This window comes from Balearica regulorum, chromosome Z (genome assembly GCF_011004875.1).
Source record: "Balearica regulorum gibbericeps isolate bBalReg1 chromosome Z, bBalReg1.pri, whole genome shotgun sequence".
NCBI classification, from domain to species: domain Eukaryota; kingdom Metazoa; phylum Chordata; class Aves; order Gruiformes; family Gruidae; genus Balearica; species Balearica regulorum.
Window position 1 is genome coordinate 75,626,617 of NC_046220.1, and position 14,179 is coordinate 75,640,795.

Genomic DNA, 14,179 nt, shown 5'->3' on the forward strand with positions numbered 1-14,179 from the left:
GAGAGTTCCCGAGCGCTGACCGAGAGTTGCCGACGGAATCCCGAGCGTTGCCGACGGAATCCCGAGCGTTGCCGAGCGAGTCCCGAGTGTTGCCGAGCGAGTCCCGAGTGTTGCCGAGCGAGTCCCGAGTGTTGCCGAGCGAGTCCCGAGAGTTGCCGAGCGATGTCCGAGAGTTGCCGAGCGATGTCCGAGCGTTGCCGAGCGGGCCCCGAGCCTCGCCGAGCAGGTCGGGAGAGCCGCTGAGCGGCTGAGGGGAAACCGGGCCCTGAGCGGCGCGGAGCGGCGAGCGGGGCCTCTGCGGGGTGGTGAGTGGGGCCGGGGCGGCCTGTGGCGGAGGAGGGCATGCGGTCCTGTGTCCCTGGCCACTCTGGTGGCCGTTTACGTTTGTGTGTTTCCGGTCGGGGCCGCCACTGGGCTCCCCGGGTTGTGGGTGGCAAGGCTGTCCCTCACCCCCCGCAGTATGTCCTGACCCCTATTACGTCCGTGTGGGTCTGGGGAGGGGGTATGTATGTGTATGATCAGGGCTGTGCGTGTGTACCCTTGTGCATCTGTGTGTGTATGGCTGGATCTATCTCTGCCCGCACCCCCCCTCCCCGCCGTGTGTGTGTGTGTGTGTGTGTGTGTGTGTGTGCGTGCAAGGCCAGGGCACTCCTTGAACCCCGTACACGTCTGTGCACTGTGCTTGGAGCTGGGGTTCACCCTGACCTCCCCATGTGTATGTGCCGTGCTTGGCTGTTGCCATTCCCCTGCTGTTACAGCACCCAGCCCTCTCTCCATGCCCACTGTTGGGTTTTTTTTGGGTTGGGATTGTGGTTTTTTTTGGCAGGTGTGCAGCAGGGCTGTCCAAGCCATGATCGAGGTGTTGGCCAAGCTGGGCCGTGGGCCCGTCTTCCTGGCAGGGGAGATGCTGGAGTGCGTGATCACTTTTACCAACCCATTATCGGCCTCATCTACCTCCGCCAGCAGGTATGGCAGCCTGAGCTGGTGGGCCCTTCTGTGCGTGAAGCCTTGTGGTGGCAGAGCTGTCTGGGTCCTTCCAGAGGAAATGGCCCTTCCTCCCTCCAGAGCAGCTAGATGTAGTCATGGCTGGGTTGTGGGGCAATGGCGCCAGCTCAGCTACTGGTGACTTCCCTGCCCGAGGTACTCCCTTAAAGCACCTTAAAGGTGCTTTGTATCATCACTATTTCAGGGGTGCAACTGAGGTAATTATCCTGGTTTTCTGTCCCCAAGAAAGAGACTAGGAAAAAAGTATGCAGTTAGAGATGCTCTAACCTCCTCTCAGGTGAGCCCTTAGTGACAGGGTTACTGGCAGAAAATGAAGCCAAACTGGCTGTCGAAGCAGGATATCTGGTTACACCAGGGTGACAGCCTCACACGGCAACATCCAGACAGCGTCACTATTTCCTTCGTTTGTGGAAGGAGCTCTCTCTGTCTGGCAGTGTGCTGTGTGATCCCAGCCTGCAGAGCTGGCACGCAAAGGGGTGAGCACTGCCTGGAGTGAGGAGGAGGCAGCCTTCTGTGGCAGCAATTTCTGTGACCCAGCCTTTGAAGCGCTGCCTCTCCCCTTATCATTACTGTGCCCGAAACAGGTGTTGAGGAAATGTGAGAAGATAGGAGCTTCCTATATTGGCTCACAGGGGGTGACTCCACAGTATAAGAAGCCTCCATGTCCGCTGAGTGTGTGGCTTTGCCTAATTCTCCAGGGGGTGGAGAGTGCTTTCTCATCTTGAGCCCTTCCTGGCAAGTGTCTGTTTCCAGTCCTGTCAGGTTCAGCATCTTTTCATCATCAGTATGCGTTTCACACGTGATTGTTTTGGTGGACCCACTTCTAGTGTTTGCAGTCTCAGCAGCAGCAAAGCAGTCTCTTGTATTACCACTGCAGGGCTTGAGCCTGTTTATTGCCTTCCTTAACTTTCCATCTTTTCTTCCTGGTTCCTCTTGCCTGCTGAGTTCAGCTTTCAAATTCAGCTGAGGCATTAGCATCTAGTTTTCTGGAGTTTTGTCTTGTGCGGTGACAGTGCTGTTTTTCCCTGTTCTGAAACATGTGGGACTGCAAAGGTACCAGGTGAAGCGGTTTTGGAGGCTTGCAGCACAGTTACGGGAGCTTCATTTGGGAACTTCGCATGTGTTGTGGTCCGTAGTAAACCACCTCTTGGAAAAAAGGAAAGTTTTTAAAATAAAAAAGCAGGTGACCAAACGGATGAAACCTGATTAAGTTATACAAGTGGCAACATCAAATAGATTGGTGGTTTGGAAATTAAAGCTGTGGGTTGCGTAAAGGCAGGAGCCAGATCAAAGCACAGCCACTGCAGCAGGCAGATGGACCTCTGAGGAACTGGAAGCTTTTGGGGCTAGCAGGTGGAGGAACTGAACGGCGTGCATTTCAAGCATAGGGACAGAACTGAAGGACAGTAAGTAAAAGGCAGAAAGTGAATTTGTTTGTGGTGTATGAGGCGTACAAGAAACAAATCTCTTCTGCCCAAAGGCTGCGTTCACCATGGCCTTTGTGGGCCACAGTAGTTGTAGAGGGTGGTGAGAGAGGAAGGACGTGACCTCAGCACCAGTGCAGGATCCTTCTGCGCCCTGCCAGCTGGACAAGCCAGACCTGGTAGGAAGGCACATGCAAATTTTCTTTGGGTGTCTGGTTAATAAAAAAGAAAACAATCCAGTGGCATATTGCTGGGCAATACTGAGAATAAATGGAGGGAAAAAAAGATTCGAAATATGGTGTTTGAAGGCACTGTAATCATGCTAAGCTTATGTAAAATTAGTAAACATTGTCTCTTAAGCAAGAACATTTCTCTGTTTCCATATAGCAGATACCTCATGACAGAAAATCTTACGGCAGGCCTTATGGAAAAGCCATGCTGGTATTTTTGAAGATACAGAATTACAATTTGGGGGTTGGAGGTACCTGGGTAGAGTAAGCAATGCGTGTTTGGGTGAAGGCAGCCAGCACATACAAAAGATCAAATAGCACATTATTAGTCAGCTTAAATGAATGCAGCACGCCTTTTTCTCTGGTTGGTCTAGATGTTTAACTGCTCTGATGCGTCACGTCGAGAGATACCCATGTGCTACAAAAAATCCCTGTGCCGCCTAAAACTCTGGTGTCAGTGCTTACTAATCAGATCATGATCTTAGAAAACACCAGAGGAACTTGCTAAATTAACGAGACCGCTATTGAAATAAAAATAGATGAGTGTTTTGGAAACTGAAAGGTGTCAGTAATGCCACGGGAAATGCCCTGTGGAATGGCTGAGGTCATAGCAGAGCACAAACCATGAGACTGTTTTTCATGCTGGATGAAATTTTCTTGTGGCTGTACACAGAGGGGCCAAAATGACAGCTTCACCTCCCCTATAGCCATCAGCAAATCCCCTGTATCATCAGGACAAAATAGGTCTTTATGAAGGACCCAGAAGCATCCTCCTCTGGTCTGACACAACCAAAAGTTGATGTTCTCAAGTGGGAAGGTGCTGTGGGAAGGGAGCACGTCTGTGCCCTGCCTGCCCTGAGGAGTGTCGAGCTTGGGGCAGCCAGGGGCTGTGGGCAGGGGCAGCTGAACCCAGGCTGTGGATATTTGTTGCTGTTGAGTCTGCCCTCTTCCCTGGTGGTTGCATTATCACCGAAGGTGCCTCGAACTGCTGTTCTGCTTGTCACTTTGTGTTTGCTGTGATCAAGGCTCAAAAGCATAGACATAAATGTTGCTCTTCTTTGCTCACAGTGAGATGCTGGCGTGGGCCAGCGCCCAGATCCACTGCCAGTTTCATGCCAGCGAGAACCGTGTAGCACTCCCTCCCTCTGATGGCAGCAAGCACGACGTGCAGGCGGAGAATGAGACAGTCTTCGTCCCCAACAGAGGTGAGTGCTACTCCTGTAACCCTGGGTAGGGATGGTGAAGGCACAGCAAGCAGGAGTTAAGCAGACTTCAACGTGCATCTTGAGGGCAGCATGTGTAGAAGAGAGGAGGAGGTCTTTGTTGCTGTCGTGTGATTCCCTGGTGATGGCTGCTGCAAGACCTTGTTAACACCTAGATCAGAGTGGCGCTAGCTTGGAAGGAAATGTGAGGGTTGTCTGTCCAGCTGTTCTGGGAATGTCTCATGATCTGACCGGGGCATGAGATATTTCATGTTTGATGCCTTCTCCTCCCCATTCCTCCCCATGACACTAAGGCCTGGCCTGGGCACGGTGAGTCCCTTTCTCATCGGCCTAGACCTCAAGGCTGGGGAGCATTCACATGGTTCTTCTTCTCTTCCAGGAGAGCGGGGTCAGTGTATCCTGTCCACTCCACCAAAGATTCTCTTCTGTGACTTGCGACTGGATCCCGGGGAGTCAAAGTCCTGTGAGTCCTGTCTTCTCTTCCCCCGCTCAGAGAGCTCGCCTCTGGGGAGCCCCGCTCTCCAAGCTGGCTTTGCAGACCTGAGTCCTGCAAGTGGGAGACCCTGGTGCTTGTGGAAGGCGAGGTGCTTTGCTGGGAGCATGAGTGCTAAGGAACTGCTGCATCGTCCAGAGTCTGTTCTCCGCCGTATGAGGGCTGCGTACTGCAACATGTCCCTCCATTCTGCCCCTGGCCTGTGTCCTTTGCTGCAGGTCCGTTGTGTAGCTGCGAGGCATGAGAAGTTTTGGCTGCAGCTGAAGGAACGGTTACAGACCCCTGCATTTCCTTGCCTTTATTTCTTCAGCCACATGGGAGTATTCTTGGGTTTTAGGCTGGCGTCCTCCAAAGGTCCGTGCTTCCTCTTCAGGTTGTGGCTGACCTGGAGATCAGAGTCTTCTGCCTGTTCTAGTTTTCCTGCTGTAAAAGTGAGTGCTTATCATCATCCGCTCTCTGTGTCTCCACAGCCCTCAAAGGGCGTTCCAGTGGGTCCCCTTTAAACTCTCCTCCATCACTACTTTCCTTTGCTGTTTAGAGAAGTTTTCATCCTTCTCACAAGGAATTTGCAGGAACTAATTTTCATTGTTCCAGGCAGCTTCTTCTACCTGATTAGACAACTATGAAAATACAAGTATGTGCTGTTGTCTCTTGGTCAGTGGCTGCGTGACCCAGCCTGTCAGTTTGTGTCAGATCTCCTTTGGGTTCCAACAACCCATGGTCCAGCAGCAGCGTGATGTTAGGCATTGCAGGCTGCATGTGGGCAGATTCCTCAGGTTGTCCTAAGGGTCTGCTGGGAGTGGATGACTGAGACCTCTCAAGTCACAGAGCAAAGGGAGCAGAGAGGCAGTGCCTGTGGTGGAGGGGGTTCTGCTGGAGCATTGAGCTCTGGGGAGGTGAGAGCAGAGCTGCAAGTGAGACCAGGGAGCCACAGGGTGTGACATGCTGGCTTTGGAGCTGGGGTCTCCTGCCTTTTTAGGCTTACAGGGGCCTGACTGGAGGGAAAGGTGGACAGGGTGAAACCAATCTGGCTTGGCTAGGTGGTTAGTGGGGTGGGGCAGTGCTGTCTGGGGCTGTGTCTCCTAAACTGCAAAGCCTGTGATCGGAGCACGTTTAGTTATTTACTTACTATTCTACAGCAGCAGGCAGGGGAAGGGAGCTGGCCCTGCTGTATCGGAGCCAAGGTCCCTCTGAAAGTGGCTATGCCAGGGAGGAGGAGGCAGAAATCTCAGCTGGCCTGAGACTCACCTGGATTCTCCTGAGTTCCTCTCTGCTGGCAGCTGCGGGGCTGGAGCATCTGTTCCCCGGAAGCAGGGGGAAGCCCCTTTTCTTGGAGCATCTCAGGCAGGCTCGGCAGTCTGTGGGAGAGCAGATCAGTGACTACAGTCCAGCCTCCAGGTGGCTGGGATGGATTGAGAGGATTTCCTCATGCGCTGGCTTCGCAGGCAGAAGCTGTTCAGCCCCCAGCTAAGTTAGTGATAGTCTGTCCTTCCCAGTGATGTTGTATTGTGTGTGTGTGTGTGTGTGTCCCCGCTCTGCCAACTGGGTGACACTGGCACAAGCAACCTGCATCTGCCCTGTGCTTGGTAGCAGCTCTGTAGGAAGGACACAAACTCTTCTACACTTTGAGGTTCCATGGCCTTTCTGTTACAGCCTTTCCCCTTGATTGTGTGATGCACATGCCCGTTGCATGTGTTGCGTGCGATGCTGCTCTGTGCATCACTGTGCTTTTTAGCACTGAAACCCTCGTATCGCAGCTCTGGCTCTGCCAGGCTGCTCACACCGATCCTGTCGGCATGCGGTGCTGCTCCTCTCACATGAGGCTGCAGCTGGCACGCTTGCAGATCATTCCTGGGGGCTCTTGCCAGCTCCGTGGAGGCAGAGTTAAGGCTGTGTGGGTGTGTATCTTAATTCTTCATTTCCTGTTTTTCAGAAGTTTTGAGTTTTGCTGCACAGTTTGGAAAGGCAATAAAAACCCCAAGAAATCTTAATTCTTCTTCAGCAAAGTACTAATATTAAACTGTAGCCAGAGCTGGCATATATAGCTGAGGTTGTGTCAGGCTGTTGATAAAAGGCTTTGTTTTCAGTTGCCGACCAGCTTATTCCCCAATATCTTCCCCTTGTTATGGTGCCTATATGTTGAAGTTGACTCACCTCCCATCCCTTTGACACACTGCCCAGACTGAGCTCTTTAAATTTGTCACCATAAAACATTTTCTCAAGCCCTTAAGTAATTTCTGTGGCTGTTTTTGCCTGTCCGGTTTTGTAATACCTTTAAATATTTGGTAGATCACAGGGAGGGGAGGAAATGGAAGCAGCCTGGACACGGGCCGGGAGCCCAGCCAGAGGGTACAGCGGGTGGGTAAGGAAGGCATCTGTAGCACCAGGAATGTGCTTCCTTCTGGGATATGCACGGAAGCTGGGACTTCCCGAGTCTCAGCATTCCTGTGCCAGGCAGCAAACTGCCTGTGCCAGGTAGCAAACTGCCCATCCTCCTTGGACGGCAGTGGTCTCGGCTCAGCTTATCCTCACTGGGCATGAAGTCCTTGTGAACACTTTTGTTAAGCCTGGTACAGGGAGTTACAGCAGTCTGCTTCCTTCCTTGGACATACCTGATTTTCCTCCCTGTCAGGACAGTTCTCAACTTTATCTGCACCCCAGTCCCACGGGGCAGCCTTGTGTTTTAAGGTGTGACAGCCTGTGGATGCTACACACTAGCATGGGCTTTTTTCTTCCTTGCAGTTCTGTTATTTTAAATTTAGATGTTATATTTAAAATGCAACCCTAGCTTTTAATCTAAGCCTCAGTGTTTAGGATGTGCCAGACATGGGGAAGGATCTGTGGTTTCACAGCAGAATGCTGCCCTTCCTCTGGCGGGGTGTATCTGCGTCACGGTGGGCAAGCCAGAGAGGTGGAGACTTGCCACAGTTCACTGTTTGTGCCTTTCTTATTATACAGCGTGTGGTTTGGGAAAGCTGCGGAAGTGTTCACGCTGCGTTGAGAAGCGTTGGGGTTTGTGTGGTGGCCAAGGGGCTTCGAGAGGGCTGAATGTGGTGTAAAGCCAGACCGTGGCATCTCAGAGGTCTCAGAGTCAGAGGCTTTGTGGTCTAAGTCATCAGTCCGTCAAGGGGGATATGCCACAGGTTGTTGTGAAGGTCTCTTAATTGTTTCTTGGCCATTCAGACCTGATGCTTCAGAGAAAAACACAGGAAGAAACTAATTTTTGTTGCTGAGTTTGGGGCTTGTGTAAAGCCAGTATCAAAAGAGGCATGAGGTATTGATCGGCACCTCTCTGCCGCATGAGGAAACCACAGCGTGTGACTGCATCTTGAAAGCGGCGTGCGAAGGAAGTGCGCAGAGGCAAATTCAGGTTGAACTCGTGATGAGTAAGTTTAGCTCTCATGTGTTTGTGTTCCTGGATTTTACATCTTTCACATTCTTTTGAGGCAGAGTTTGTGTGTGTGGTTGTACATGCTGGAAGCAATGTCTGGATGACGGCGCGTGTGATGTGAGGAGCAGTGCGCTGGTGCAGGGAAGCCGGGGATGTGCTTGGCCTGCTGTGGGAAAGAGGAGATGGCAGAAAGCACCGGGCACTATCCCTAGCTCAGCCCTGCTGCTATTCCTAACCCTCAGTGCAGGGAGCCTGCGAGCGACAGCTCCAGGAGCTTCCTCTTGTCCTCGGAAAGCAATCTTTTCTGTGCTCCTTGCAGATTCGTACTGTGAAACGCTGCCCATAGATGGCCCTCCCTCTTTCCGAGGACAGTCAGTGAAGTATGTGTACAAGCTGACCATCGGCTGCCAGCGTGTCAACTCCCCGATCAAGCTCCTGCGCGTTCCCTTCCGTGTCCTCGTACTGCACGGTAAGGCCGTGTGCTGCCCTCCCTGCAGACACAGGCCTGGCTGCACCCTGCCCCACTGATCTCTCACCTTTTCCTCAGGACTAAAGGATTACCAGTTCCCACAGGATGAGGCCGTTGCACCCTCAAACCCCTTCCTGGAGGAGGAGGAGGGCTTGAAGAAAGACTCTCGTCTGGCAGACCTGGCAACAGAACTGCTCATGGTGGCCACCTCTCGACGCAGCCTGCGTAGGTCATATCCCCTGCTTGAACCTGCCGTCCTAACCTGGGCATGAAGCACAGCTCAGTGCTCACTGCAAAAATATCTCGCTGGCAAAGTGAAGCCCTGACTGGGTCTGCGGAGCAGCTCCGTCAGAGCCCGCTTGGGTCAGAGTTTCTTGTGGGCTCCTCCCTGCCAGTCTGAGCCTCTTCCTAATTAGGCCAGAGAGACCCTTTCCCCAGCATAACGCATTCAGTGTGCTGTTTCCCCCTGCTCACTGCAGGCATTTCCCAAAGGGAATGCCGCCTCCAGGGCCTGTCCTTTGCACCCAAGCAGCAGGCATGGGCTCATGTCTGCTGGGCTCTGTGATTAACCCGGAGCACTGTATGGAGCAGAGCCTCATCCTGCTGCAACCCTATCCCCACCTCTTCTTGCTCAACAGACCTGTATAACATCAGCAACACTCGTGGGAAGGTGGGGACGTTCTGCATCTTTAAGACCGTGTATAAGATCGGAGAGGATGTTATTGGGACCTTTAACTTCTCAGAAGGAGACATCCCGTGTCTGCAAGTCAGTGCTGGCTTTGGGGTCACTGTAGGGAGAGGCAGGGTTTTCAGGTGGGGGAGAGGGAGAAGGGATTGGGGTGGCACTGGGGCTGCTGTGGGTTCTCTGGTGGGACCCAGCTGGGGTCCCCTGGGGGTGTGAGGTGGGGATCTGAGCTCATTTGAGAGATGGAGGCCCCTGGGGCTTTGCGCCAGGGCTGTGTGAGGTTGTGAGAGTGAGCACCCTGCCCATTGCCCTGCAGTTCTCGGTGAGCCTGCAGACGGAGGAGAGCATCCAGGAGGAGTTCCAGCGCCGGCGGGGGCAGCCTGTCTCCTTCAGCACGCATGCCCGCCATCAGGAGGCCTGCCTGCACACAGCCCAGAGCAGCTTCAGCCTGCCCATCCCTCTCAGCTCCACCCCAGGATTCACCACCAACATTGGTTAGTGGCCACCTGGGATGGGACCCACCCCTGCTTGTCCCCACAGGAGGACTGCGATGTCCCCAGCCCTGCCCTTTCTCAGCAGGGCTGTGTCCTGTGGGAGGGAGCTGGCCGGTGTGAGTGGGCTTATTTGCATGTCCCCTTGCCAGGACAGCCAGCGCTGAGACAGCTGCTGTCCCTGTCCCTTGTGGCGTTGGCTGCTGACCCCCCTCTTGCCCACAGTGTCCCTGAAGTGGAGGCTGCACTTTGAGTTCGTGACCTCTGGGGAGTCAACGGACACTTGCCTGGTTCGTGGCAGCCAGTCGGAGGCCATCACCTGGACTGGGGTGGAGCAGATTGAAGTGGACACTTTCAGCTGGGACTTGCCCATCAAAGTCCTTCCCACCAACCCCATCCTGGCTTCCTACGTATCTCAGTTCTCCAGCACAAACTCCATCACCATCTGAAGTGGGGAGAGCTGGTAGGGGTCTGCGGTGCTGCAGGCACGTGCTGTCGGTGGGAATGGCGGGCAGGACTCTCGCCGGCATGCTGCAGGGCACGGATCCCAATGTCCCTTTGGGTTCATCTGCAATGCCCAGGTGGGCACCAGGCAAGTCTGTCCTGCCTGGGTGGAGGAGTACTGTGCTGGCTGCAGTGTCTTGCGCTGCAGCCCTCAGCTGGGAGCCAGACCCATCTGCCTGGGTGAAGGCAAGAGTCCCAGCACTCGCCAAAAGGAAATCTGCCTCCCTGGGAATGGCCCAATGTACCTTGTACCCCGTGAGGGGCTTCCAGGAGGAAAAGGCCTAGCCCAGGGGAAGGAGAGCAAGAGCTCTTCCAGTAAAGCCCCATACCAGCCTTGGGTGAAGGCTACCCCCCTACAGAGAGACCCCCTCAAGCAGACGTCTGGTGTCCAGATGAGGCATGGGGGCCGCCTGGGCTGGGTGGGAGCCTGCTCTCTCCTGGGACGTGTCCTGCCTCTTGTTGAGGGTTGTCTCATGCACACAGCCCAGCGTCCCCATTGGCCTCACCTGGAGGTCCTGCCAGCTAGCCCTGCACCGCCAGCACGTCCTGGTGTCCTGGATGTGGCCACATGCTGTGGCATGATCCAAAATTGAAGCACTGAGGGCCTGGGCTGTGGTCTGCCTGCGCTCCTGAGTGCAAAGGCATCCTGGTGGTGTCGGGATCCTTGGGGAGCTGGACTGAGTGTGTGCTGCACATTTAGGAGCTGGGATGGAGATCTCCCTGCTCAACAGCGAGCTCCCTGTTTCTACCAAACCTTTCAAAGAGTTTTTCTCTTTGCATGGAAATCTAATAAATATCTGAATGTGCAAAACTCGGTGTTCCCAAGAGCCTTATTCCTACACTGTTCCCGGTGGTGGACGCTGCCCACCTTGCCCAGCAGTCACAGGCCGAAGACCTCTTCTTTGTTTAATATCTTTATTGCAAGAACAGAAACATCTACACAAGGCTCTGCACAAACACAGCATGGCACCAGCTGGGGCAGGCTCTCAGGGCAGCTGGCTCCACCCTGGCACATGCGGATTGCTTCAGCTCCCAGAACCCTAGCAGGGCACGCAGCTCCCCTCCCTGGTCCCCTGCAGCTGGGGTGAGCCCCCCCCCCCCCCCCGGGGACATCTTGTAGTGGTTCTCCCTGCTCTGCCACCTGCCCCAGGCTGGCTCCGTTGCAGTGTTGCCCAGGACTGGCCCACAGTGCCGGGGACCCCCTCTGGCCCCAGGAGCTGCGGGAGCAGGGGCTTTAGTGGTTCCAGAGGTGGGTTGTGCCCCTCGCGCTCCAGGGCAGAGAAGGGGCTGGCTGGGGTGCGTGGGTACGGCACGAAAGGCCGTGGTGCTCCCCGTTGAGCTCCCAGCAGCTGCAGTGCAGGGTGATGGCGGTCTCCGAGGGAGGAGGGAGTACAAGACTGATTACCAATTTGGTCCTGTACCCTTTTCTTTAGTGGAGGTTTCCTGCCCACCTGGGAAGAGATCCCGTAGGATCCGCCTTCCCACAGTGTGCAGGTCATCTCATGGGAAGGGGGCCCCGGTTCAGTTCAGGAAGCTGAAGGTGGAAGCAAAGCCGTACTGTGGCAGCACTATGGTGTAAATGTTAACTCAGAACCATAGTGTGTGGATAGTGGTTTCCCTTGAAGGTGGCAGCAGTGACGTCTCTACAGGATGGGGCAGGTCTGGAGCATGCAGGAGGTGTGCTCTGGAGGAGGGAGGATGATGCCGGGGGGCGCGTGGGGTGCCGCTGAGCCTCTTATCTGCTCAGCCCCGTGCCCAGCACCTTGTTGCTCAGCGGCTCGGGGGTGCCGGCCGAGCCCCACTCGTGCTCCATGCTCTTCACGCAGGGCAGGCTGGGGTTGGCCTTCTGCACCACCGAGATCTGGCAGGTCTGCGAGTCATAATGGGCCTCACACCAGTCGGGGAAGTCGATGGGGTGCTGGGTGCTGTGGGAGAGGGCATGGTGCTGTCAGCTCCTCCTGGTCTGCGCCAGGGGGCTGTTGGCAGGGTCAGGTTGCTCGTCCCCCTGGCCGGGGCGTCTCCTGAGCCAGCTCAGGCAGGCTGGGCTACAGCTCCTGGCATCCTGCTGTGCTGAGACACTCCTGGCCCCCACTTTTGTCTCCCTGACTCACCCCACCGCCCTCAGTGCTCCAGTGGGCTCCTGCCCACCTCTTCCCCTTGCCCCCAGGGTCTGGCACCCTGCAGCCCCCCCGGGGCTCTGATGTTTGCTCTGCTGTGCTTGCAGCCACCAGACCCACACGACCTCCTCCCCACTGCAGCCACAGAGGTGCCGTGGCAAGGCAGCACCACCGATGGTAGCCCACCCCCAGTGTCCCTTGGCCCCTCACTCACGTCTCGCAGCAGCCTACGCCGATGGGGTGCAGGCAGGTGCAGAGCAGGCAGTTGGTGCTCAGCCACGACTCCCCGAGGGAGAACTGCTTCCCCTCGTACTCGCAGGGAGCTGGAAAGGAAATGGTGGTGATGAGCACCTGTGAGCCTGCGCTGGGGAGCGTGGGACCCTCCTTGCCACCCCTCTGCCCCCAAATTGGGGACAGGGGATGTCACAACCTCCCACCTGCCCCATGGTACAGAAGATACTCGGTGGTCTCTCTGCCACCCTGCAGGTATGGGATGCCCAGGCATCTGCCAATGGTGATGGTCCCATCCATCGTTTCCCTGCCATGACCTGCGGCTGTCCCCACTGCCCCAGGGGCCTGGGCCAGAGGCAGGTGGCTCTTGCTTCACTGCAGAGGGCATATCCAGCACCCCTTAGGGTTTGAGCATCTCTGCAGCCCTGGAAGGAGGCAGCAGAGAGAAGATGGGCAGCCCTCCTCCCTTTGCTGCCTAGTCCTGCACACTCGGCCCCAGCCGGGCTCCTGCCAGGAGCTCTTCATGGCCCGGTGAGCTGTTTCTCAGCCAGAGCCCTGGGGAGCTGTTCTGTGGTTTATAGACTGCTCCTTCCACTCATCACTGGCCCACGATCGTGCTCCTGGGCTCAGCACAGTCCCTTCTGCGCTTTGCAGTCATGCAGGGCAGAGCCCTGCTGCCCTGGGGAAAGCTGAGGCCTCCTCTTCCCATCAGCATCTTCCCATCTCACCTCCCCGCTTACCTTTAGCCTGGAAGTAGCATTTGGCCTGGGAGCCCGGCAGCTGGAGGAGGAGGGAGAGCAGCAGGCAAAGCCTGCCCCAAGCACACCCCATCTTCTGCGCTCGCATGGCTGTGGCTGGTGTTGAGCTGGGTTTCTTCACCGTCCTGCTGAGGTTGCCTTGCTTATCTATTGCCTTTGCTTCTTTCCCTTCTCTTTCTCTCTCTCTCTCTGCCTTTTTAATGCTCTTCCCCTGATCCCAACAAGAGATATTTATAAAGTTCAGCTTTACGACCCTGGCCACCAGCTGTGCCCCACTGGAAAAGTTGTAAAACTCATTTCCTGATTTGAAAGGCATGAAAACAAGAGGTAGGATCAAGATTTTTAACAAGCTGTGAAAAGCTGATTCATGCCCTCCAGAAATGTCTCCAGTTGGAAGCCCCTGTGGGTGCGAGGCTCCACGGCGAGAGGAGATCCAAGGGACCCCAGTGGGGTTGCCCTCAGCAGGGTGGTGAGCATGCAAGTGGCGAGCGTGGGAGCCCCTGGCCCCTGACCAGGATTGCTCCAGGCTCCCCTCTGGTCACGCTGAGCCGTCTCCGATCCTCCACAGTGGCCAAGGTTTCAGGAGCATCCCATCTCCCAGGGACTGGAGCAGCATGGGCGTCCTGTTAACAACCAGCGTGGGACGCAGTGGCACCAGGCGCAGCGGGGATGGAAATGCTCGCACGCAGCTCCCAGGTACCACAGCATGGCAGTTTCACCCCAGCCTGGGCTGCAGCTGTGCCAGGCTTGTGGCCACATATGGGCTGGGGGTGACAGCAGGACTTTTGGCAAAGAGCAGGCAGTATGGTGATTGCCACTGATGCAGAGTGGGTGAAGAAGGCTCTGCTCAAGGCATGACCCAGGGCTCATCCGAGCAGTGCCCATGAAGGCAGGGTCATGGCTGCATACGTGCAGCACCCATGAGATGCCGGAGCTGAGCAGCCCGTTTCAGAGCCTGGACACCGGCCTCAGCAGAAACAGGGAACAGGAGGGGTGAAATCAGGAGGCGAAGGTGCATTTGGGGAACAAGTGACCTGAGAGGGAAATGAAGGGCTTGGCTCAAAGCAAGAAGCTGTGGGAAGATGCCACACTGTGTGGGGACGTGCCTGTGGTCTGCACAGGCCCTTACCCAGAGGCCTGCCTCTGGGTTGAAGGGAT

At 55.6% G+C, this 14,179-nt stretch overlaps 2 protein-coding genes across 3 annotated transcripts; one reads left to right on the forward strand and one right to left on the reverse strand.

Annotated features, from left to right (window-relative positions):
- The first annotated feature begins 179 nt into the window (after positions 1 to 179).
- Positions 180 to 10,726, forward strand: RGP1 (RGP1 partner of RAB6A GEF complex). Of its 2 annotated transcripts, XM_075739472.1 has the most exons (9): positions 180 to 305; positions 827 to 966; positions 3,728 to 3,864; positions 4,262 to 4,345; positions 8,086 to 8,235; positions 8,314 to 8,460; positions 8,874 to 9,001; positions 9,237 to 9,414; positions 9,637 to 10,726. In XM_075739472.1, the coding sequence occupies exons 2-9, from the start codon at positions 851 to 853 to the stop codon at positions 9,858 to 9,860; spliced, it is 1,164 nt and encodes a 387-aa protein (XP_075595587.1). In that variant the 5' UTR covers positions 180 to 305; positions 827 to 850; the 3' UTR covers positions 9,861 to 10,726. The 2 variants fall into 2 exon arrangements, with proteins under 2 accessions (XP_075595587.1, XP_075595588.1); XM_075739473.1 differs by lacking the exon at positions 827 to 966 and having other exon boundaries at positions 197 to 305.
- A 924-nt stretch (positions 10,727 to 11,650) lies between these two features.
- MSMP (microseminoprotein, prostate associated) lies at positions 11,651 to 13,500 on the reverse strand. The gene is made up of 3 exons (XM_010304808.2): positions 13,004 to 13,500; positions 12,247 to 12,355; positions 11,651 to 11,840 (listed from the first exon to the last, which is right to left on the reverse strand). Exons 1-3 carry the CDS (start codon positions 13,335 to 13,337, stop codon positions 11,651 to 11,653), a joined length of 633 nt encoding a protein of 210 aa, XP_010303110.2. The 5' UTR covers positions 13,338 to 13,500.
- Between the last annotated feature and the right edge of the window lie 679 nt (positions 13,501 to 14,179).

Coding starts and splice junctions, on each gene's coding strand:
- RGP1 (XM_075739472.1), top strand. CDS start 851: ATGATCGAGGTGTTGGCCAAGCTGGGCCGTGGGCCCGTCTTCCTGGCA. Junction 9,002..9,236: donor GAGACATCCCGTGTCTGCAA/GTCAGTGCTGGC, acceptor ATTGCCCTGCAG/TTCTCGGTGAGCCTGCAGAC. Junction 9,415..9,636: donor AGGATTCACCACCAACATTG/GTTAGTGGCCAC, acceptor TCTTGCCCACAG/TGTCCCTGAAGTGGAGGCTG.
- MSMP (XM_010304808.2), bottom strand. CDS start 13,337: ATGCCTTTCAAATCAGGAAATGAGTTTTACAACTTTTCCAGTGGGGCA. Junction 12,356..13,003: donor ATGCTACTTCCAGGCTAAAG/GTAAGCGGGGAG, acceptor TTTCCTTTCCAG/CTCCCTGCGAGTACGAGGGG. Junction 11,841..12,246: donor GGCGTAGGCTGCTGCGAGAC/GTGAGTGAGGGG, acceptor CCTCTCCCACAG/CACCCAGCACCCCATCGACT.